The 26,399-nt window shown below is 38.0% G+C and overlaps 1 protein-coding gene across 1 annotated transcript in view; it reads left to right on the top strand.

Moving 5' to 3' along the window:
* Positions 1 to 26,399, top strand: part of LOC137646256 (uro-adherence factor A-like) — a 125,625-nt gene that overhangs the window by 40,013 nt on the left and 59,213 nt on the right. The window contains exons 10-12 of the mRNA XM_068379376.1: positions 378 to 3,568; positions 7,255 to 7,400; positions 21,315 to 21,432. Coding sequence (XP_068235477.1) covers positions 378 to 3,568; positions 7,255 to 7,400; positions 21,315 to 21,432 — 3,455 coding nt within the window. The remainder of the gene's footprint in view (positions 1 to 377; positions 3,569 to 7,254; positions 7,401 to 21,314; positions 21,433 to 26,399) is intronic.

Below are 26,399 nucleotides of genomic sequence, written 5' to 3'. Positions count from 1 at the left end.
CTGATGGACTTTTCAGAATTATTACAATCATATGAGAGATTCTCAGTATGTAATAAGTTAATATATGAGCATGCTTTATAAATTATTAGTAATCATGTGTGGACTACCTTTACAAGTTATTAGTAATGATAGATAATGATTCAAAGCATGGTACAATGGGTCATTGATCTTATTTGTTATATTCTAGCATTTCTATTTTTCATAACCTTTAGTAATATACATCATTAGAGTTATCATTTCCAAGTAATTCGAAAAGGTTGATGCCAACCTTTATGGATATGTTAAGTGAATGAGTACCATGGTTATGATGAGGTGGGAAATGTAAAAAGAGAGGGTTTGATTCATTTTATTTATTTATTCTATCATTTTTTTTTCAGAGGAGTCTGCCCAACAACAGTTAATGGCTCCAGCACCAAAATTGCAGGAAAAGAAAAGAGCAACCAAGACGTGTAAAAATTCTAAGATTGAAAAGAATAAGAATGTGAAGAACAATGTATTAATTACCTCCATGTTTAAGAAAATATCTTCCAGTGCTGCTTCTTCTAATACACAGAAAAACCTACAAGTACCTAATGATGATGTTAATGATCAAGGAGAAATCAACAATAGAACAAAAGTTAAGAGTAGCATTGGTCATATTGATGATGATGGAGATGATGACTTCATAGTGACATATGATGGCTGTGCTCAACTTGGGAATAAGTGTATTTCTAGCTTAGAAAAAGATAAATGTAGTCAAGTTTCTAACCCAAATTCCCAGGCAAGAAACAATTTAAAACCATTATCAACAACAAAAACTCAAATAACAGGAAACAATGCTGATGAGGACAAATTTTTGTATTGTGATGCCAACACAGAAAATGATGACAATGTCAGTAGCTCAATCAAGATTGGTAAGCTTCCTTTGTGTGGTAGAACAACCCCCCTTCAGATTTGTACCCCACCCAGGATTGATTGTCTCACAGAAGGGGAGGTAATAGATGAACCAGAAAGTCCTTCTGAAGTTCTCAAGGCTATAGATGATTGGGTGGAAGAAAAATACAGAACAAATCTGAACAATGATTGTTTCGATAATTCTGTTTTAGATTTCCTTTCAAACAAAACGAAAATATCTTCTGCAATAAGAATGTGTGATGATGATGATGATCTTCCTGATTTCAACCTTCCAATGAAAAAGATATATAACACAAATTTATGTAATGAACGTAAGGTTTCGGAGGACAATGAACCTGTTAAGATGATTGTTTATGCAGAAGATAGCGATATAGGAAATAATATTACTGAAAATGACGGCAAAGAAAATTCAACTACTGAAATAGATGTACTTACTCCAAGGAAAAGAGTTGATGAAGTTGACCATTCAAGCATTAATGAAGTAAGCCCTATACTCACGTCAACCTATAGAAAACCTCTGCGCACTAGCTTGAAGATATGCTCCTCCACCCCAAAGGTTAATGCCAAACGTTTATTTAAAGTGACAACACCTGAAATTACTGTGATAGAAAAAAACTCTTTGCTGCATGGGGAAGAGACACTGACCCCAAACAGAGAAGTCATTAAGGAAAGTAATCAGACCAAAAGCAACATTGATTGCTCTGTATCTGATGCCAGTAAAACGACACCATCAAACATGAGGGACAGATTACGCCTCAAGCTAAGTCGATTTTCATGCACAGAAAAGGAATATAGTTCTAAGAAGGAAATTACTAGTGAAGAAGCAGGAGATATGGACAAAAATAAAGGAGCAGTTACTGTAAATGATGAAAGAAAGGAATTTAAATTATATCATATTGATGCACCTAATGTAGGGTTGCATAGCATTGAGAGTTGTTCTGAGGAAGGTAACAGTCCTGAGATTGTTTTTAATGAAACTCAAGTTGCACCTTCACAAAGATCTTCACAAAGAAATTTGTTTCATAAAGATATTAAATATTTGAAGACGTCTGAAAATATTGAAAACGTAGAAGTGAACCCCTATGAGGAATTAAAGAAAGAAAAAAATAAACATATGAGTAAAGAAAATGACAAAGTACAAAAATATACAAGAGGTTATGAAGATAAAAGTGTAACTTTTTCTCATATGAATCAAAGTACATCAAAACTACCTCCATTAAATAACTCTAAAACCTCTTCTATGACAAACCTTGAAGAAAATGCTCTTCAGAATTCTTCTTGTAAGGATAAACACCTTGGCAATGGTTCTCAAGTAAATAATCCTATGTTGAAAAATACTCTTGATAGTGTGAATTTTGATCTTAGCTTAGATGAAGATATTTTTGCGGATTTAGAAATGAGTGATTTTGTTAAAAGAGGAAACAAGGTTGGTGAGGTTGTTGAATCGAAGGAAAGTGATGCCAAGTCATCTGACAATGTTCATTATGTTAGCAAATTCCAACAAAGAACACAAAACCTTCTGAGTGTCACACAGATTATTGATCTTGTCGAAAATCAAAGTGTCAATGTAACTAAAAACAGTAAATCTGTATTAAGTGTAAGTTCATGTAAGACATTAAATGTTAGCAAAAGCTTTCTTCAGAATAAAACTATATCATCTGGAAAACTTGTTCATCCTGAAAATAAAATTGAAATATCTGATGATTTAGGCGTTGTTGATGACAAGATAATGTCTGTATCAGCAAAAAAGAAAACTTCACTGTTGAGCAGGAGAACCAAATCTGAAAAAATTGAATCTGATGCTTGTCCTAACTTTTCTTTGATGGATGGCATAGACTTTGATGATGATATTCAAACAGACAGTCATAACTCATCTATTCCTAGTTTCGACTTACTTGGCACTGGTGAATTTCAGCCAATACTAAATGATTGTAGTGAATATGAATCTTGTAAAAAGAATGAATCTTGTAAACAGAATGAATCTTGTAAACAGAATGAGTCCTGTAAACAGAATGAATCTTGTAAACAGAATGAATCTTGTAAACAGAATGAATCTTGTAAACAGAATGAATCTTGTAAACAGAACGAATCTTGTAAACAGAATGAATCTTGTAAACAGAATGAATCCTGTAAACAGAATGAATCTTGTAAACAGAATGAATCATGTAAACAGAATGAATCTTTAAAATACAGTAATTTAACCAAGAATCATATTTCTTCTGTTTGTAAGGAGAGAAATTTTAATGGTAATTTATCACATTCTTCTGGTGATTTGGGAGGTCCTTACGAAAATACTTTGGAAAGAACTCTCAAAAGATCATCATCGGAGGGGGAAAGCTCATTGAATTTATCGCATTCTAATAAAAAAATATTGTCAAAGAAAAGCCCGGATTCTTTTTGTAAATCTCAAGATGCTGGGTACACATGGAAAAGAAGACAAAGAAAAGGATGTAATGTGCTAAGTTCAGATAGTGAGGACAATTCTTTTCATAAGAGTCATTCCAAAAATAATATTTCAAGCTCAGTGCTTGATAAGAGGAAGTTTACTACAAAGCTAGACAGCATATCCTTTGAAGATGATGATGACGATTTTAGACAAGATGCTAATCATGTATATCGACAGTCAAAGCCAAGAGAAGAAGTAATTACTAAGAAGTTATCAAAGCGCAAAGAGGTTAGTTATTCAAGTTTACTTTTTTAACAGCTTCATGTAGTATGTAAGCCTAATACGGTACTTAACTTGAAATACATTGCATGGTGCTGTGCAATATTAGCATTGAGTTGTCATTAGAAAAAGTAGTCATGGATCCCTACTCCCAGATGAGTGTTTTACAATAATAGGTGTTTCTTTACTGACCTGTTCATATTTTTTCTGACAAGAATACAAACCTCGATTTATTTCTGTTCACATTGCTTCTTCTGCTGAAGCTCAGTTTAATCAACCTTTATCTGGAGAATTTTTAATATTTTCCCCTTTTCTTTCCCTTCAATAAACATGTGCCCTTAAAAAGAAAGGCTTCAATAAACACATGCTCTTATAAAGGAAGGAAAATTCTTGTGCTAAGTGGTGCGCCAGTTTCTTTGTCTCTCAAGTTTCTCGGTCTTGCCATTACTGATCGGACCTTCTTCAGATTGTTTGCTTGTTACTGCACCTTACAATGACTTCTGGTTTTCTTACCAATCACTGTGTGGAATGTGCATGGGAATTGTTTCTGGAAGTTCGTTATTTACATTCCCTTGGTGTATCATTTCAAGGGCAATTTAACCCTTTTACCCCCAGGCTATTTGGAAATTTCCAACCCTTAACCCCCCGGGGGTTATTTTTTTCCCAGCACATTTTGCAGTATATTTTTTTTAAATTGCTCTAACAGCCTTAATTTTGGTCATAGAGAGGTCAGGTTGGTCTCATTCTCTTGGAAAATGCCTGAATTTTCTCAAAAAATTATAAAAAATATGAAGAAAAATTTTTTTATAGCATTTTTTTGCAAGGACGTACCGTTACGTCCATGGGGGTAAAGGGATGGCTTTTGTGAAACGTACCAGTACGTCCTTTGGGGGTAAAAGGGTTAAGTAACTGTTGTTAAAAAGTGTGTTGCCCTTTGGATACCTCTCATAGGAAAGCATGTTTTAATGGCTGCCGATCAAGTTAAATGTGCAAGCACTGAAGGCAACTAGCTATTAGTTCAGGGGAAAAGCCAAGGAAGGCTAGGCTAGTTTATTATATAGCTTTTCATCTTTGGAAAAACTTAGAAGGCCTTGTAATGCATTTAAACAAGCACATTGAATTGAAAGAATAGCGAGGTTAAATGAAATACCCACTTTGCTTGGGTACTGGTAATCATTTTCTTCCATGTACACAGTGAATTCAAATGTACAGTACATGCATTTACCTATGGCTGCCATAATTTTGCTAATAGCCCCTTCTTTTTGTTTACCTGTATTTTCTTTGTGGTACTTACATGACTTTGTGTGGTTTGTATTATGATGTCTAAAACTTCTTTATCTCAGGACAGGAGTGTTTAACTGATTGTATGTGTGTCAAATGTTGTTCCTGGTCAGCTGTCAAGGGATAAAAGATTCTTGGCCAAGACTAAGAAAGCTCCATCAATGTCTTCTGAAGGCAAAACTCTACCGTTTTATATGTGTCTTGATCCATGTTGTCTCCTTCCTCTTCGTCTACTCTAATGCCTAACTTATCTTCTCACATTCAGTCCTTTTGAAGGGATTGGGCAAATCTGTAGTTGATCAAGCACAACTCTCCCTGTCAGAGGATGGGTGCCTATACCTCTTGTTTCTATTTCTATATTTTCCTCTCCACTTTTACTTCTACTTATGCTCAGATGATGTATTCTCAGGAAGCTATTGAACTGATATGGACAATTTTACCTTTGCAGTAGAGCCTACTTTTGGGCCTTTTTTGAGGATGTTAAGTAATTTCTAGCTGTTTCTGGCTCTACATTACATACCATCCTAGTGGTACTCATTCTGTGAGTATTCTCTATTAATGCTGTTGCTGTTTGTTCAACTCCAACTTTGGTGGTGGTAAAAAGGTTTAGAGAAAATTGGTGTAGAGCGCAAGTGAGGAATCCCATGCATACTCCTTCCTTTACCTTCACATCATAGTCCTCTTGTCTGTTTTTCACCCTTCCCTTCTTTGGATAGGAGAAAGAATATGAAGAAGGCTGCCCTTTACAAGAAGGTCAGACTTTCTTCTAGCGGTTAATACTCTTCTTTGGTGATGTATGACAGCTGTGCAGTTGTTTTGAGAGTTCCATCTGTGATTCATTGGTCAAGCCCGACCACCAATACGTACTCTTCATTGCTACACTATTTTTGAAAGTATAGGAGTGATTTTGACCCTCTCATTTCTACTACATCGGTAGTGCTTGAGAGAGTGTCTGTGCAATCTTTTTTGGTTTCAGTGTGTCTGTTTTGCTTCCATATGGAATCCAGTTGCCACAAGTACATATTTCCTGTAGAAAGGCCCTCTGTATAACCATGTGGACCATGGATTCACCCTAGGTATGTTTACTAAAATATGGAATTCAGGAAATGGGGTTTATGTTCATGCTCAAATATTCACTTTTCTTCACATTAATGTTGTCTCCCTAGTGATGGGAGTTAGATCTGGATATTCATGGGTCACAGATCAAAGTCAAGGTCAATTTTAGACAAAGGACCATCTTGGGCTGCATTGGATACCACCAGATCTAAAAATTCTATGTCTGTGGAACCTACACAGTCTGAGTAGGAGAGTCATTAAGTTCATTCTTTAGGGAAATTCCCTTGAGGAAGCTATCAGGCTTGCTCCTTGGCTGTCTATATTCTATTCGGGGAAGACATTAGAAAGATATTAAGATGTACCCTGAAGTCTTAGCCTTTGTTAGGTCTCCTTGGTCCCAACTTATGTTTAGCATACTAGAGGAGGTAGATACAATGATATCCATACCAGAGAACTCACCATCTTGTAGTTGTTCTTCAAAGCTTCTTTCCCCCATATTAGCACATCAGTGAAAGTATTATGCTCTAGAAGACATGGATGGTTCCCTGCAGGTATACCCATCAGTGTGCTAATTGGCAAACAGCCTTAGCACTGAGACTCTTGGAACTGAAAGAATCTCTCTCTTTGTCCTTGAAGCAGCAGCCATGAAATTGGTTACCATGGCCTCTATCCAGGCAACTTTCAGGACCTTTGGTTAATTATTATGACTTACTTTCCCTTTTCTGGTTTGTTCAAGGAAGAGGTTTCGGAGTTAATTACTTCCTCATATTAGCTGTTTGCAGACTTTTTTCAGCTATCATTTTTCCAACAAAGTTATAAACAAATTATTCCTGCATGACTATGGATGAGTATCAAATACTGTAGTGAATCATACAAAGGTATTTGTTAGTCTACCAAGACAAAAAGTTAGATGAGCAATATAAATGCAGAAGTTCCCAGAGAGACAATTTACTTCTTTTTAGCTTCCCTATTTTTTTCTATAATTTCAGCTCTTAGTGTAAGAAATTGGACTCTAGCCCCTCTTAGCACATCATATAAATAAAGAAACAGCAAATTCTTTACAATGACATATATAGGCTTGTCTTTCCCCCCCAATTGAGGGAGGTGTTGGTCTCTCTTTTATACCACCTGGAGAAAGGTGGTATAGGAGAGAAAACTATTGCTTTTTAAGTTTGAGAAGTAAGGCTTCAATAATGTTAGCTCTGTGATTGTCAGGTGAGTATAGAAATGATACATTTCGTTATCAAAATTTGCCAATATTTGTTTTATAGCAGCCCTATGATTATTTTTTCTAATTTTAAGAGATTTTTTTTGCTGGATAAATAATCTAATTAATTCATCATCTTTTCCTTTTTTAGAAGGGGTTGGAATTTATAGAAAGAGAAGCTGATGTATCCTGTAATGGCATTGCATTGTCTAGTGATGAGAGTGAGAATGAAGATGAATATGCCAATGATAGCTTTGTAGATGACTGTACAGAACTTTCTCAGGATCCCAAAGTCGAGTAAGTGTCATAGCTAGAATAAGTAAATCAGTATTTATGTTGCTTTGTCGGGTAGTCCATTTTAGCAAAGAGCTCGGTGATTAAAAACAAGAATGAATCATTTCTTTCTTGTAAGAGCATATAAATCACCATTTATAAATTGTATGAAAGATGTGGATATGCTTCTCTCTTTCTTTAAAAATTTTCTCCTTTTCATACTTTCTAACACCATTAAATTAAGTTGCTGAATTAATTGAATGTTAAATACTGTATCTAGACATCTATATATTATCTGTCAACCATCACTTTCCTCAATCTACAGTACTATGTTTATTGAAAAAGAGAGGCAGTGTTTAGTTTTATTTTGTAAGTTAAGGATGTAGTCTTCTTTATAGTGTTCAATTTTGTTTTGATTGATGAGGAAGTGATGTGGTAATAAAAGTACAGTAATATTTTTTTCCATTCTTTTATACTGAGCTAATACAGTAACATCAGATTGGGGATCTGGTTCCTCATGTAAGTAATAAAATTCTGTAAGTAATGTACGTCAACTCGCATATCTTATATAGTAATTCCTAACCTATACTGTTTTACGTTAACTAAGGTTAGAGATTTATCCAAAAAATTAATTGCATTTAAAATTGTATCCATGCAAAATCACTGATACATAGCTAGTGAGTTATATTTATGCTTTCAGGATATGTAAGTTACAGTACAAACATTTAATATTAGAAAAAAATATAATACATGATGCATTTTTCAAAAATACGAGTACAGTCATCATTCAGTTTTTAGGGTTAATGTGCAGTGTGGTCTTCAAGATATATCCTGCGAAAGGCTAGAACAGGGAATCCAATGCAACATAATACCAAAGAAATATTGTAACCCCTGCTCTGGGGGCCAGTGCATCAACATGCATAGCACAGATTCATTGTACTGTATAAGAGAGACCGAGTTCAGACGCTCTTAAATTCAAACGCAGCACCCAATGCTGAAAATCATCTGCTTTGGGTAACGGCATTATTACATCATCAACGCACAGCTGAATGAATCAACGATACAGTTTGGATCCAGTCTACCTGTGCATCAACATGTGCTCAGTCGCCGCCATCTATCAATGCCATGTGAGAGTCTGTTGTCCCACTCCCATGTGCGAGGCTAGGTAGGAGGGTTCTGGAGACCATATAAGGTAATGCTCTTTGGCTTAACCAATACCCGTTCCACATTTCAACACACGTCTTTATTCACACCAACATTTCCACTGTACTGTCCTAGTGTACTTTTCCGCTCCCACAATATGTTCCAAAATCATAGCCATGACATTTATTGAGTTGCTCCTCAGTACAGTCTTATTTAAAGATTCTAGGTCAGAAAGGAGGAAGAAAAAATAATGACTTCCGACTTTCTGATACAGCTGTGCAGCTGAAGAGGATGTAGTCTTGGTCTCAGATGCTGAAGAAGTGGATACCATAGGTTTTGGGCTAAAGTGGAACTATTAGCACAGCTGTCCCTGAAATTTCGTTGAAGGATATTCCAAACTTTTGTGGTCAAACTCAGCTGAGGAATCAAATAGATTGACGACAATCTGTTCCATCCAAATTCAGAGCATCTCTTGTCACTACTTGAGAGACCACATTTGGGGCTACTTAAAGTGGAAGTTTGTGGTTTTCTTTTGTTGCAAACAGATGTATTTGGAGATCCAGAAATAACTCTATCATCTCCTTAAAGGATATCTGGATTTTGAGGAGCCACTGTCCTTGACCAACTTACAATAATAATTTTGAGTTTTGTTAGAGTTCAGATTCATACTCCTTAATTTGCACCATGCACTACTTTTACCTAGACCTCTTTTAAAGATTGTGGTAGCCTATGGGAAATGTATCTGCATGACAATCTGCTGGACGTGAGTTTGAGACCCGCTTAAGCTCGATAGTTTCTTGTAGTGCTGCAACCTTACCATCTTTTTGAGCTAAGGAGAGCCTTTAGGTTTACCTGCTGAGTCATCAGCTGCCATTACCTGGCCCTCCCTAATCCTAGCTTGTGTGGAGAGAGGTCTTAGGCATTGATCATATGTCTCTAGGGCATTGTCACTTTCCCATGCCTCTGCCATTAAGGAGCAACCTTTAATTGATTCAGCAACCTCAAATCTACATTCAGGAGAAAAAATTAATGTAAAGTGGGTAGTATCATCTACATATGCAATGAGCTTGTTTTCTAGGCCAAACCACTTATGTGGATATAGTATCAAAAGTAATGAACAAAGAAGATTACCCTGAGAAACACCAGGTATTACATTCCTATACTCACCATGGTTCCCATCAACAACTACTCCTTGCAGTCTATTAGTTGAAAAGGCAATAAAGGTATTAAAAAATAACCCACCTCCCAACTGTTTGAGTTTGAAAACAAGGGCCTCGTGATTAACACGGTCAAATGCAGCACTAAATACATAGGCCAACCATATAAACTTCCTAACTACACACAAGGGATTTTTGTGCAGCATTGGAGATTGTAAGCAGGGCATTACATGCTTCAAGGCCTTAAAAAAGTCAAATTACAAACTAGGGAACAGACGATTACTTTCAGCTTATGTATTTAGACCTTTTGCCAAAAGACGTTCAAAAATTTTAGATAATATGGGAGCTATGTAAATTTGGCAGTAGTCAGCAGTGCTCGAGTAACATTACCAATTCTCCAAGTAAAAAAAAAACCTCTTGCTAAATTACATTATATAACAGACAATTTAGGAGCTAAGAAATCAGTGGTCTTTATAAAAAACAAAAGAAAGTACCATTTGGGTCTACACTTCCATAAGCATCAGAGTCCATTAAGCGTATTTTGATTTTGCAAGACTAAAAAGCTAACTAGTTAGTTTATCCTCAGGAAAACAGTAATGAGGAAGATCAATTTTCTCATTACTCTGCTTACTGTCAAACACATTAGCCAAAATGGTTGCATTTTCCTTTAGACAGTGAGTGACAGAGCCACCATGCTTAAGTAAAGGAAGAATTGTTGCATCTGCACCAAAGAGTATAGATTTAAGGGTAGCCCACCATTTATGTTCCTTGTCTGTCCCTCCAAAGAATGGCTCCTATAACTCATTTCAGCATGTGCACCTGGATATATATGTAGGGGTAGATACTTCGTGGATTTTATAAGACATAGCTTTGACAAAAGAGTAGTCTGGGGATAAATGAAAATTATGTCTGGGATCATCATTTATCGTTGAATATAAATAGATATTGTGATTTTTTTTTCCATTAACAATACTCAAAACTAAAAATAAAGGCTACATATTCATAACATTACGTCTTTATGGTTGCGTCCAAACTTTGAAAACCCCTACTGCATATTAAGGCAAGTTATTCACATCTTCCCACAAGACCAGGTTAATCGTTTGGAAGCTCAGAATTTGAGTGTTTGGTCAAGAGAATTTTGAAAGGGATCATTGATCTGGATTCATTGGACTTTAGATTGCAGCCTATGGAATATTGAAAAAAAGGAAAAATGAAAATTTTTCAATCTCATTTAACCGAACCTATTTTATGGTCTTACTGTAGTTATTGATGTTTCAAATATCTCGCCTTAGCATATTAATTTTTTAGTGGTTCAGGCTATGCTAGTGTCTCCTGAAAAGTATGTACTTGTTTCTGCAAAGGATCTTTCTTTGAGACCAGTCTTGCTAATTTTCTATTAAGACCATTGGCCTGTTTAAAGCATTTTCTTTAATTGCAACCCTTTTAAGAATTCGGAACTTGTTTTTAAAGGATCTTGTACTTATCCTTATTGTGAGAAGCGGAAGTAATGAGAAATTGCTTTGTCCAGTTATAGGGCATCAGAATTGTACTTGAGATCTAAACAGATTGTGCGGTATACACAATCTTACAATTTAAAGATTTTGATGTACTCCTTTTTGAGGAATCTTATTGTGATGCCCGTAGACAGTTGGATGAAACTTGTAGAGCAAATATGAAAGTGAAAGCTCATGATGTTATAGTAGTGGCTACTTCTTTGAAATGTAGTGCAGTGGTAGTGTGTATCTACACAATATGTGCTAATTATCAATTGAGAGAAGTTAAGAGATTTTAATTATTTTCTCCCTGGAAGCTTGGTTATATGAACATTTACCTCTAAAAATAAAAAGATTCCTGTTAATTTTTCTTCCAACAGAGATAGGCCTTTAGTAAGGTACTGAGGAAATCTTCAGCCTCTGTATTGCTGTCGGTTTAAAACAACAGGCCCTGTACTTCAGATTGTCCAGATTTAGATGTTTAGTGTTTTTAATGTCTTCTCCTGGATTTGATAGTTATTACTGCATAGACTGTTCAAGAGAATTATCTCTCGGCAATCATGCTCTACATTCTCTTTGTGTCTTGTGTCGGGGACAGTATTGGGATTAAGATTACCGTCGTAAGGAGTGTGAAGGCCTCACTATTCCTCTTATGGAAAAGTCTGTTGCTGTGATTGATAACCAAATTAAAAGTTCAAAGCATAAAAGGAAACTTGCTTTTTGAAGACTAAGCCAATTAATTGTACGAGGATAGTAACGATAATGGCATGCCAGTACAGTACTGTAATCCAATGCAGCACTCAAATAGTCTAGTTTTGATTGGGATGATGTTCAAAAGATCTTAGCTTCTTTAACTTTTGTATATATAAAATGGCTAGTGAGTCTTCAATTAGAGGCAATAATAATGAACTAACCTGCCTTATTTCAAACCCTAACCTGCAATTTTTGTCTTATGGTTCTATTGCTCCATTCAGTAAGGGTGCACTGGTCATTACAAATTCAAGATCTTTTGATAGAGCCTTGAGTTCCCTATTTACTTTAAACCCGTAAGTGCTCTAAAGCTACCTCCTTTTCATTTTGTGGCATATTGTATGATTCCCATAGCACAAAATTTATTTGCTAATGTTTTGCTATTAAGAGCTGTGACCCAGGACCTTTTTATCAAGGCTGAAAGAGGATGTAATTTCCTTTTTCTTTTAATAGTATTTTTAATAAACGTTTATTGCATTCTCAAAGTTATATTCATTGTATTTCTTTTTCTGCCCTTTTATATATTTACAATTCTTGTTATGGTTATACTAAATTGTGCAAAAAGTGCCAGAGACGGTGACTAAATATGTTTAAAGTGTGACATTTGCCCAGAAATAGGCAGACGATAACATATTATGCTAGCACTGTCTTACGTGTGTGGGCATTTGGTGCATACAGCATATTTTTCAATATTAATCTTACCCGATGATCATGTAGCTGTCAACTCTGTTGCCCGACAGAAATCTACGGTCGGGATACGCCAGCGATCGCTATACAGGTGGGGGTGTACACAACAGCGCCATCTGTGGTCAGGTACTCCAGTACTTCTTGTCAACACCACCTCAATTTTTCCTCTGTCGTGCCACCAGCTAGACCTACTTGGATACGCTGTTGATTCTGGAGTTATTGTTCACGTTTTGGTGATGTATTTGCTCTAGAGTTTAGCCTTCGCTATTCAGGAAGCTTTAACATTAGCTTAGCAAGTTTTTGGAATTAATTTGATTTAATTTTGGTGACGAAGAGAGTATGAACTCTCTTTCACTTTTAAATGGCCGACCCTTCCCTTAGACGGAAGTGTTGGTGTCGAAGAGAGTATAGACTCTCTTTCTTAATTTTGCTTAACAAAGTTATAGATTTTTTTTATATCTCTCCGCCTTTTATAGGCCTCTTCGATTAACTTCCTTTTATTATAAACTTATTTAAATTAATTTTTATGTTTGTTTATATGCGACCTTCCCTAATAGTAGGCGGTCTTTTCTTGGAACCGAAGTTAATTAACATTGAGCCCGTCATATCGTTTTTGCCTGTTAAGATTTTATGCTATTTTAATTTTAATGTTTTTGAAAGAATTTCTTTGATAGTCTCGTACTGTTTTCAAAGTTGAACTAACGTTTTGTTTTGTCTCCGCAGTTGTTGACGTTCAGAACGTTCAACTTGCGCTCTATCGTTACGATAGAGAGAGAGTATTCACGGTTTCACGTTGCAGTAAGAGTAAACCGATTCTAGCGTTTTGTTCATTCTTTCTTAGCTTAAATGGTTTTAATTCTAATAAAGGAACTTTTTATTTGGGAAATCTTTCAGTTTTTTTTTTTTTTTTCCTTTAACAATAATATGTTTAACGATATATATAATTGGGCTCATCTCTCAGGTTCTATGTCAAGAGAGAGAGAGAGAGAGATAGAGACGGAGGGAGAGAGAGGAGGATAAACGTTTCGTTCAAGCGGGTAACGTTGTTATCGTTTTTGCTCTTCTCCCTAGTCTCTTTAGGGGAAGAAGGTAAAACGTTTCTAGAGTTTTATTCTTGTTCCCAGACTTTATGCGGTGAGAGATTTTAAACGTAGTTTATTTGATCTAGTGTTTAGTCTCTTTTCCAGCCACTGAATTCTTTATCTTTCATTATGTTTTTCTGTTACATTGTAATACTGTTTTCGCAATTACTAACTTTTAATGAAGGATAGGATTGCGTGTTTCAGGTACAAACCACTTAAAGTTTCGAGTTCAGTGAAATAAGTGCAAACAGAAAATCAAAAGTGATAAAGTGATAAGCGCAAAGTGTTACAGTGTTGCGTTCGAGGGTTCGTCTGTTCGTGCCAGTTGTTCGCCTAGTCTGGGACCTCTTACAAGCTCCCAAGCCCAGGGGAGAAGTAATGTCGAAGGACTTATGGGTTCATCAGGCCTTGATCGACGAACAGACGTTTCCCTCCGTGGTTTCGGGTGTACCCACTCACGTAGCCGACGTGATCACCCCACCCACACAAAGACGAGAGAGCCCATTTATTCCTCGTCTGCGGAAGAGGTTTCTCGCAGAAACCATGGACCAAATCTTGCAGCTTTTAAGTGCAAGTCGGTCCCTTCCGCGCAAGTCCAACGGCCTAGGTGTAGCCACTGCCACTGGGTCAGTTCGGACTTGCTGCAGTACGACAACTGCATACCTCCCAGAGAGGCAAGGTGGTACCGCAACAGGCAGTAACTCCGTCTGTTGCCGCACCAGCTGTTTTAGACCCTCAGTCTCAACGGACAGTAGCTCCGTTTGTTGTTGTCTTTCTTAGACCCTAGTGGTCCATGCTGCAGACTATACAGTCTCAGCTTGCTCCTTCATACAGGAGTATCATGCTGGAAGGTTGACAATGCAGCCTGTTAACTTACAACCCGCCGAGGTTGTGCGCTCAGCAGATACTGCGGCTGCCTGCTCCCACCCTCCACCTGTGAGAGCTCCACCTCCGATGCGCAGTCCACCCTGCCAGACGCATGTTCTTGCTGCGCCTCCTGCTTTCATGCGCGAGTTGCCGCATCGGGAGTTGCCGGGTTCCAGCACTATGAGGCAACCTCCTCAACCCATGAAGCAGGAGCCTCTTGCTATGCGGCATCCTCCTCAACCCATGAGGCAGGAGCCTCATGCTATGCGGCAACCTCCTCTACCCATGAGGCAGGAGCCTCATGCTATGCGGCATCCTCCTCAACCCATGAGGCAGGAGCCTCATGCTATGCGGCATCCTCCTCAACCCATGAGGCAGGAGCCTCATGCTATGCGGCATCCTCCTCAACCCATGAGGCAGGAGCCTCATGCTATGCGGCAACCTCCTCTACCCATGAGGCAGGAGCCTCATGCTATGCGGCATCCTCCTCAACCCATGAGGCAGGAGCCTCATGCTATGCGGCATCCTCCTCAACCCATGAGGCAGGAGCCTCATGCTATGCGGCATCCTCCTCAACCCATGAGGCAGGAGCCTCATGCTATGCGGCAACCTCCTCAACCCATGAGGCAGGAGCCTCATACTATGCGGCATCCTCCTCAACCCATGCGGCATGAGCCTCATCCCTTGCAGCATGAGCCTCATCCCATGCAGCATGAGCCTCATACCATGCAGCATGAGCCTCATCCCATGCAGCATGAGCTTCATCCCATGCAGCATAAGCCGCATGCCATGCAACATGCTCTGCATACCTTACAGCATGCTCTGCATACAGCATGCTCTGCATTCCTTACAGCATGCTCTGCATACCTTACAGCATGCTCTGCATACCTTACAACATGCTCTGCATTCCTTACAGCATGCTCTGCATACAGCATGCTCTGCATACCTTACAGCATGCTCTGCATACCTTACCGCATGCTCCTCAGTCACACATCTTTGGTTGTTGCCAACTCACAAGACTGTCAAGCAGTTTCATAACGTTGCCTTCTGGTCTGCTGCTTTTGCACCAGTGAAACCCTCACTGAGAGAACTTAGCTTTTCTCGGATATGGTTCCTGTAGATGAGAAAGTGCTATTCTCCCTCCTTCTGATATTCCCTTGAGGACTCTGTCATTTGGAGAGGAGCCTTAAGCTGCTTAGCCTCCTGTGGACTTTTATTTAAGCATAACATGCTTCCAGGGAGGGTAATGGTTCCGCTTCAGTCGCTAACCCCGTCTGTTGCCACACCTGCTCCCATAGACCTTGAGCTTTGTTGCAAGACATGCAGTCCAAGCTTAGTCCTTGTTAGAGGATTTTTTTGTTTACGGAGTCAGTGTGTCACTGGGAAGACGTTCAACAACCAGCAGAGGTGACTTGTTGTGACGCAGTGCGGCAACCTCAGCAACCCGATAAGGAGTTGTCTGTACTACCCAGACAGTCTAGACAGTTTCGGGTTGTCGCTGTACTTCCTCGCTTCCCCATGGTTGACAGTTCACAGACTGTGCAGCAGTACCATGATCTTGTGTCCGGCTCCGTCAGACGACTGGCTTTTAAGAGCTCCCACAAGTCGTCGCTGTCTGGAGAATCTCAGATGGACTATGGATCTGACCAAGGAACTGGGCCTCCTGGTCAATTTAGAGGAGTCCCAGCTCGTCCCATCCCAGACCATTGTCTACCTGGGTATGGAGCTTCAGAGTCGAGCTTTTCGGGCTTTTCCGTCGGCCCCAAGGATCTACCAAGCCCTAGAATGCATCCAGAGCATGCTGAGAAGGAACCGATGCTCAGTCAGGTAGTGGATGAGTCTAACAGGGACACTTTCATCGCTGGCCCTGTTCATCGAGTTAGGGAGACTCCACCTCCGCCCCCTTCAGTATCATCTAGCTGCTCACTGGATAAAGGACATGACGCTAGAGACGGTCTCAGTTCCTGTTTCCGAAGAGAGGAGGTCTACTCTAACGTGGTGAAAGAACAGCTTTCTTCTCAAGGAAGGTCTACCTTTGGCTGTTCAGAAACCCGACCGCCGTCTCTTCTCGGACGCATCAGACACGGGCTGGGGTGCGACTTTGGACGGACAGGAATGCTCGGGAACATGGAATCAGGAGCAAAGGACACTTCACATCAATTGCAAGGAGCTGTTGGCGGTTCATCTGGCCTTGATAAACTTCAAGTCCCTCCAGCTTAACAAGGTGGTGGAGGTGGACTCTGACAACACCACAGCCTTGGCTTACATCTCCAAGCAGGGAGGGACTCATTCGTGGAAGTTGTTCTAGATCGCAAGGGACCTCCTCATCTGGTCAAAAGATCGAAAGCTCACGCTGGTAACGAGGTTCATTCAGGGCGATATGAATGTCATGGCAGATCGCCTCAGCCGGAAGGGTCAGGTCATCCCCACAGAGTGGACCCTTCACAAGAATGTTTGCAGCAGACTTTGGGCCCTGTGGGGTCAGCCAACCATAGATCTGTTCGCTACCTCGATAACCTAGAGGCTCCCGTTGTATTGTTCTCCGATTCCAGACCCAGCAGCAGTTCACGTGGATGCTTTTCTGCTGGATTGGTCCCATCTCGACCTGTATGCATTCCCGCCGTTCAAGATTGTCAACAGGGTACTTCAGAAGTTCGCCTCTCGCAAAGGGACACGGCTGACGTTGGTTGGCTCCCCTCTGGCCCGCGAGAGAATGGTTCATAGAGGTACTGCAATGGCTGGTCGACATTCCCAGGACTCTTCCTCTAGGAGTGGACCTTCTACGTCAACCTCACGTAAAGAAGGTACACCCAAACCTCCACGCTCTTCGTCTGACTGCCTTCAGACTATCGAAAGACTCTCAAGAGCTAGGGGCTTTTCGAAGGAGGCAGCCAGAGCGATTGCCAGAGCAAGGAGGACATCCACTCTCAGAGTCTATCAGTCTAAAGGGGAAGTCTTCCGAAGCTGGTACAAGGCCAATGCAGTTTCCTCAACCAGTACCACTGTAACCCAGATTGCTGACTTCCTGTTACATCTAAGGAACGTAAGATCCCTTTCAGCTCCTACGATCAAGGGTTACAGAAGTATGTTGGCAGCGGTTTTCCGCCACAGAGGCTTGGATCTTTCCACCAACAAAGATCTACAGGACCTCCTTAGGTCTTTTGAGACCTCAAAGGAACGTCGGTTGTCCACTCCAGGCTGGAATCTAGACGTGGTCCTAAGGTTCCTTATGTCATCAAGATTTGAACCTCTCCAATCAGCCTCTTTTAAGGACCTCACATTAAAAACTCTTTTCCTCGTGTGCTTGGCAACAGCTAAAAGAGTAAGTGAGATCCACGCCTTCAGCAGGAACATAGTTTTCACATCTGAAACGGCTACATGTTCCTTGCAGCTCGGTTTTTTGCTAAAACGAGCTTCCTTCACGTCCTTGGCCTAAGTCGTTCGAGATCCCAAGCCTGTCCAACTTGGTGGGGAACGAACTGGAGAGAGTAACGAACTGGAGAGAGTACTTTGCCCAGTTAGAGCTCTTAGGTACTATCTAAAAAGGTCATAACCTTTACGAGGACAATCAGAAGCCTTATGGTGTGCTATCAAGAAGCCTTCTCTTCCAAGGTCTAAGAACTCAGTTTCTTACCTATTCAGGCTCCTGATTAGGGAAGCACATTCTCATCTGAAGGAAGAAGACCTTGCTTTGCTGAAGGTAAGGACACATGAAGTGAGAGCTGTGGCTACTTCAGTGGCCTTCAAACAGAACCGTTCTCTGCAGTGTGTTATGGATGCAACCTATTGGAGAAGCAAGTCAGTGTTCGCATCATTCTATCTCAAAGATGTCCAGTCTCTTTACGAGAACTGCTACACCCTGGGACCATTCGTAGCAACGAATGCAGTAGTAGGCGGGGGCTCAGCCACTACATTCCCATAATCCCATAACCTTTTTAACCTTTCTCTTGAATACTTTTTATGGGTTGTACGGTCGGCTAAGAAGCCTTCCACATCCTTGTTGATTTGGCGGGTGGTCAATTCTTTCTTGAGAAGCGCCGAGGTTAAAGGTTGTGATGAGGTCCTTTAGTATGGGTTGCAGCCCTTTATACTTCAGCACCTAAGAGTCGTTCAGCATCCTAAGAGGACCGCTACGCTCAGTAAGGAAGACGTACTTAATAAAGGCAGAGTAATGGTTCAAGTCGTCTTCCTTACCAGGTACTTATTTATTTTATGTTATTTTTGAATAACTAATAAAATGAAATACGGGATACTTAGCTTCTTTGTTAACATGTATGCTGGTCTCCACCCACCACCCTGGGTGTGAATCAGCTACATGATCATCGGGTAAGATTAATATTGAAAAATGTTATTTTCATTAGTAAAATAAATTTTTGAATATACTTACCCGATGATCATGATTTAATTGACCCACCCTTCCTCCCCATAGAGAACCAGTGGACCGAGGAAAAAATTGAGGTGGTGTTGACAAGAAGTACTGGAGTACCTGACCACAGATGGCGCTGTTGTGTACACCCCCACCTGTATAGCGATCGCTGGCGTATCCCGACCGTAGATTTCTGTCGGGCAACAGAGTTGACAGCTACATGATCATCGGGTAAGTATATTCAAAAATTTATTTTACTAATGAAAATAACATATTTCTAGATTTGAGGGAAGGGCTTACCATTGTTTAGTAAATAATCTGGAATTATGATGACTATAACCTTGTAATCCCCTTTGTTGAGGGAAATTACCACTATTAGCCCATACTTATCCATACTGAAGTACAGTATATTCAACGGATCTCAAAAGAAAAAAAAAATCAAGGCGGTATTTCTTTGTCTGCTTTTACGGAAGGTCCCCAACAGACAAACTTTTGACTTACAAACATTCGGAGATAATAACGCAAATCTAACTAATAATAGCAAAGATAAGATAAAGAAATACTGTACTCTAATTAATTAAACAATATATCCTTTCATACAGAAAACAAAACAACATTTGTAATAACCTGATATCTATTTCATATGAAACCCGACTATTTGTTGACCTTTGTAGCTAAAAATCATTAGGCATGGAACTCAGGTTAGACCTATCGTAGGCCAAAATGTAACAAAATCCGACTTAAAACAATTCAACTCACAAAAAGCTTCTTGGAACCTATTAAGTTTGTAAATTGAGATATATATACATGAATTATATATATATATATATATATATATATATATATATATATATATATATATATATATATTTATTTATTTATTTATTTATTTATATTTATTAACAATTTTTATGTTAAGGATATAGTGAAAGATGCATAAAGTTTGAGAGACAATAGCTGATTATGAATAAAGAATAAAATTTGCCTGGAAAGTATGCTAATGAGAATATATTGTTCTAGCAACGTCTTTCTGCTTAGTAAATAACCCTGAAATATGATGATTTTGTCCTTATGATCCCCAGTTTTGAGGAAAATTACCTGTAACAGCCCATACTTATACATACTAAAGTATATTATAGCAATTGCTACCAAAAAAATTTGAAGCCTGTTTTCTCGCAGCTTAATTTTTTTTTAGATTTCCTTCTACTTTTTTGCAATAATGACTGATATTTATCATTGAAATATGGAATGATAGGGAATTTTACTTGCTACAATCTGTATGTTCACATTTTGAAGAAATGGCAAACTTCCATATGAAAAATGGCTGTCATAGAAAGTGATTTTTATACTTTAATAAAATAATACTTATAAAAAATAAAAAGGGATATTACCTTTTTCCCTGTACAACTTTTGATATAAAATTCCGTTTCCAATGTTTTTTAAATAAAAGAAATCTGTTTAGAAATAAAAAAGTAATAGTTTCAAGTAACCCCAAAATAACCTTGTTTCAATAGGGTCAAACTGCTCCCCTTGACTGTTAGAGTGTCTCATTACTTTACTAGAGGCATAAGTCTATTGGAAGGAAAAATATGGGAATTTTTTAAGTTTAGGAGTAAAAATTGATATAACTGATCCTCCAGAGAGAAACAATATGATCATCAGGTTTTTTCTATGGAAATAATTTTATTATTCAAATTCTATTATTTAAACTGTTTGGCTCTTAGTTCAGATGTAGTAGTAAATAAGATTTTAAGGTTGTTAATTTTTCTAGAAAATTTTAACTTTTATGGATAGGTTTAGGAAGTGAATAAAGTAATCGGTAATATTTCAGATTATTGTCACAAGTTAAGTGCAAATTTTATTTTAGAGTTTTGGGAATTTGTTCAGGTTACCCTGATTAATTGTTATCCTTATAATGACAATACAGTATTATGGACGATGGTTGTTTTTAGTTTGATTTTATTTCTATCAAATTCAAGTCAACTGTAAGATTGCTTTTGAAAAGTTTAATTTTACTAGTCAATATGTTAAACTTTGTTTATTGTGCCCAGTTACCACTGTTCCTCCTATGAGGGCATTGTCGTATTCCAGACATGAATATCAGGAAGTTTCACTGTGGCTATGACTTTTATGCAATTGCTTTTTCTAAAGACGAAAGAAATTTCAAAATGGCAGGAGTTGAGAGGGGATGCTTCGTGGAAAAAAGAATTGCCACGCCTTTCATTTATCTATTTGGTTGACCTTTTTATTTATGAACTAATAGTTTATTAAATCCTAGTAATATTGAAATAATTGACTTTGTAATAAGAATTGTGTTGCTGTTGTCAAGCCAGTCTTTAGGTGATTGATCTTTCAAGCTCCAAGAATTCTAATCTTATAAAACTATTTTACAGCATTAAAGCCGTATATCTGAAATCAATTGTGAGTCCTGTGAAAAGAGAAAATAATAAACGTCTGCCCCCTGTGAATTGCCTGTCAGACACTGATGAACACAGTGACGAAGTTGATGAGGTAATGTATCATCTTGTGTATTTCTTTCATTTAGTGCTATACAGTATAATACTACATAATAAGTTTCTGGAACAAGAGAGATTTTGACTGTGGGTTTAATGTAGTTCATTCCTACCAGAATCATGTTTTTCAAACATTTGTTTCCCTACAATCCTAAGGCTTTTAATATTTCCATTATATGTTTGATTCTACAAATGTTATTCACATTGGAAGAAGAAAAAGATGATGTGCTGCTCCTGGTTGGCTGGTCATTGGATCTTGTTCAGGATTGCCATGTTATTTAGCAATTAATCTAATTGGTCATTTGTTCCTATGCGAATACAAACTTATCATTCTTTGAATAGGAGTATGACTTCACTACAAGCAGAACAGCCATCAAATCATTAACCCTTTTACCCCCAAAGGACGTACTGGTACGTTTCACAAAACCCATCCCTTTACCCCCATGGACGTACCGGTATGTCCTTGCAAAATTGCTATAAAGAATTTTTTTTTTCATATTTTTTATATTTTTTTGAAAAAATTCAGGCATTTTCCAAGAGAATGAGACCAACCTGACCTCTCTATGACAAAAATTAAGGCTGTTAGAGCAATTTAAAAAATATATACTGCAAAATGTGCTGGGAAAAAAATAACCCCTTTGGGGTTAAGGGTTGGAAATTTCCAAAGAGCCTGGGGGTAAAAGGGTTAACAAGGTACAGTAGACTCTCCTTAGCTGCTGATTCAACTATATGTTATTGGACTTTTTTATGCCCTTTTGATAAAAATACATGCTGGTAAATCACTTAACAGTGGCGGCTAAACTGAAAACATTAGGCGAAACTTTCAAAACGCACACAAATTCATTATCATTCAAAGAGTAGGCTGCTGTAAAGTTGTGTTTCAAGTAAAAAGAATGTTGACCTTAAGGCTAAAAGTATTTTCCATTCTTTTTTCCTTTTTATATACTCTTCATTTTTGTTATTAATGTATTTTTATTGTTCATAGTCTAGTTTATGCCTCATACCCTTATTCCACATTATTTTATTCTCTTTCTTATTATTATCCTTATATCCTTTTATTCGGTATTTCCAATTATATTCTCTCTATTAGTCTTATTTATGCCAATGGCTAGAGTATTAATTTTATTTAATATGAAAAGCTAAAAGGTTTCTCCCCTTCTTTCCTCTTTTCAGTTTCCTTCTCATTCATCTTTTCATGTCTGCTATTTACACTGTTTACTGTTTATTTCTACCTGTTTGTTCCTTATACCTTTCCTTATTCTATTTTATCTTTATAAATTTTTTTTTTTTATTAAATTTATTTCTAAAATTTTTTCTATTAAATTTATTTAACTCAGATTTTGTAAAGATGAATTTACTTTATAAAAATTTTGTGTGAAATTTGTTCCCAGTCATTTGCTGAAAATAATGTTTGATGCTTGAAGTCGCTGCAAATATGCACCGCTAAAAAAAATAGACTATAGTGGATAGGTTGTCTCACTTTTATCAGATATGGGAAAGTCTTCACCCCCTAACAGTGGAGGCGATCAGTGGAAAGAGAGGGAAATCAAATTCCTCTCACAGAGGAGCCCCTTCATTTTCCAGTTTACCTAAACAATTGGCCAAATATCAGATTTTCCAAAACTGTCAGGGAAGTGATAGAGTAAATCTAGAATCCCTCCCAAAGATTTTAAAACTGTTCCTTGTGGCCAAGTCATCGGGGGTGTTGGAAACCAGTTCTAGATTTTTCAATTCTAAACAGGTTTCTTATATAGTTCTCTTCAAGTTATTAATGGACACTACTTTTACAGTTCTGGGTGCAGTTAGGGAAATGAACTCCTTCAGTTTATGGACAGCTCGAAAATTTATCAATTCAGGTCCCTATGTTTTGGATTCCACAAGTATTCTTGAAATGGCTGAGATGTCTGGTCATCAGAGTTTTAGTGTACCCAGTGACTTGTTAGGTTTGGGTGCACCCTTAGGAAAGTTTTTGATCCAGCAAGTAAGGTTGCTCAGGATATTGAGAAGGTTGAGAGTCCTAATCAGTGTGGAAAAGTTTCTTCTGATAAAAACTCATAAAATTATATGTTTGGGAATGATAACAGGCACAGTTACTTTTAAGGGTATCCTGTCAGAAAAGAGGAATCAAAGCAATGTCTGTTTGTACATGGATGAGGCTACTAGATACTGTGGATTTTCTTGAGAAATTCATTTCAATGGGTCAGCTGAAGATGCTGGATTGGAATTTCCAATTACATCTTAATCATTATGTCAACAGGACTTCTGATCAGGACACGATCTGCTTACCAGTGATTCAGAATCGAGTAGAACTGGTGAAGTGGTGGCCCTTCTTCATTTAGCTCTGGGTGTGTCATTGGAAGTCAAAATTTATATTTCCCTGGAAGGGTAGGAGCAATTATGGATTATCTTCACTTGTCAGAAATATGGTCGGCGAAGGAATCCTAGTTACACATTTACTACCTGGAGCTCTTAGCAATACTCAAGGCACTCAAGGTTTAGGAAACAAGGTTAGAATCCTTGTTCTGCATAGCAGAAGGGCTCTTATATTGGATAGATCTGAGATGGATAATTCATATACCTTGGTTTATTCCAGGACTTTGAACAAACTAGCAGATCAGTTGAGCAGAAAACAACAAATGCTACCAAATGCATGGTTTCTACATGCTTAAGTATGTCAAGAAATTTAGAATTAGTGGGGAAGACCAAATGTGGACAAGTTTGTATTCCTCAGCAAAAAGATAGAGGCGTTTTGCTCTGGTTCTGGATCCCTTAGCATAGGAGGCTGGTGTTATGTTACAGTATTGGTCCAGTCTTGACTGATATGCTTTTTTTCAATTTTTTAATTACCTGGTCATTGATGAACAAGTTCAGGACATCTCCAGGCAGCAGGATGACCCTATTGGCTCTGTTTTGGACACAGAGGGAGTGATTTACAGATCAGTGACCTCTGTTGTCAAAATATCCAGGGAAAATACCTTTCAGAACCAATCTTCTCTGAAAACCATTTTCAATGATCCGGTTGGTTATAAACAAGTTCAGGGTATCTTCAAACAGCAGGATGACCTTGGTAGCTCCTTTTAGACCACAGAGAGAGTTGCTCACAGATCTGTGGTCTCTGTTGTCGGAGTATCTGAGTAGAATACCTTACAGGACCAATCTTAGAAAACCAATTTCGAAGCCAATTCACATAAAACCTATTCATGCTTTATCTAATTGTTTAGAAACTTTCCACCTTATACTGAGAGAGAAATGCTTTTGTAAGTCAGTCTAGGTACAAAAATTCAATGCAGTACATGTATACTAGTGATTTGTATCAAAGGCAGTGGAATATGTATTTTGATTAATGCAAGTCAAGAAAGATTTTAGGGACAAGAATTAGTTTGGATAACATTTCTAACATTTTTGTTTCCTGTTTTATGGAAGTAGAGTGTCTATTTCAGCTATTAAGGGTTATACAGTATATCCATCCCTAATAGCATCCTCAGGCATCTTGGACTAGGTTTCTCCAGTTCAGCTATTATTGCTGATGTATTCACTTACTTTGTAATTTCAAAACCTTTGAGTGTCAGACCAGTTTTTTTTTATCACTATTGTTCTTTTTTTCAAGTATAGACTCATATTTCATTTAATACTTATTCTGTCTGGAGATATGAGCAAAAATCCGGGACCAGCGTGTCTTATACTTCGCCAGTGTCGTCTAATATATTGCAATATCTGTGTATTGTGCAGTAATATTAGAGACTGTACAGTTGCCTCCAGACTATATGGCATTCAGATTAGATAGCAAAATTTAACCAGCTTCAATAAAGCCATACAAAGCTTCACTCTCGAAGTGAAGCTTTGTGACAACAAATATAAAATAAGAAGTTTGGTGAAATTTAACAGGAAATCTGCAATAGAAATCATTTACTATTCGGATCCTTACGGACTTAAAGAGGTTTCAGCATGTTGGGATCCAACCTAGTGAGTATTACTGTACAGTAATATGCCGTAATTCACTTACAAAGATTAGAGTAGTAAAGAAAGATTAGAATAGTAAATGGAAGAGTATCCAAACTACAGTAGTACCATCAATCAGCCACCTTGGATATTAAAGGAGGCTATAGCACTTTATTATGTATGGTAGGAATGCATCAATTTAAAAGTCTTTTTTAAACATACATATATACATATACCAAAGGCACTTCCCCCAATTTTGGGGGGTAGCCGACATCAACAAGAAACAAAACAAAAAAGGGGACCTCTACTCTCTACTTTCCTCCAGCCTAACCAGGGACTCAGCCGAGTTCAGCTGGTACTGCTAGGGTGCCACAGCCCAACCTCCCACATTTCCACCACAGATGAAGCTTCATACTGTCTTTTTATAAAATCATTAAAAATACTTCCAGGTATAAGTAGCATTGACTGCTGGAATCTATTTACCTTAGATCCAACGAATAGAAACTGGAACTAAAAGGTTGCAATGCCCTACTGTAGGAGCTTCTCCACTTATAGTGGCATTTTGAAATGGGCTACCAGCTGAAGGGAATAGTATAACCTATGACTGGGGGTTCAAGAATAAACATATTGAAGTGATGGACACTTGTTATTGATTTATTCATTATCTTTAAAAACTATATATTGAGGCATCTGCCCATTCACTAGTAAATCTTTGTGAAACTTTAATAAATATAACTCCTTATAACTCATCTCCTCAAACACGGAGCTCATGTGGCTGAGCTTTGGTTATCAATTGAGAGTTTCGGCCTCCACCTAAATCGTATGCAGAAATATTCATCACGTAGCATTCATTGAGTAATTATGGACTCGTGGCGTCAAGGACTTTTCCAACAGCAGTAATTTCGTTCAAATTTATACAAGTGATAGAAAAGCATATCGTGGGGTAATAATGGTATTTGTATAAAGGCATTTGTAAAATAGTGTTAAGTTTTATATTTAAAAAAAATTTCATTATGAATTCATAAT

This window comes from Palaemon carinicauda, chromosome 1 (genome assembly GCF_036898095.1).
Source record: "Palaemon carinicauda isolate YSFRI2023 chromosome 1, ASM3689809v2, whole genome shotgun sequence".
Classification (NCBI taxonomy): Eukaryota; Metazoa; Arthropoda; class Malacostraca; order Decapoda; family Palaemonidae; genus Palaemon; species Palaemon carinicauda.
This window is presented reverse-complemented; position numbering and strand designations above follow the sequence as displayed.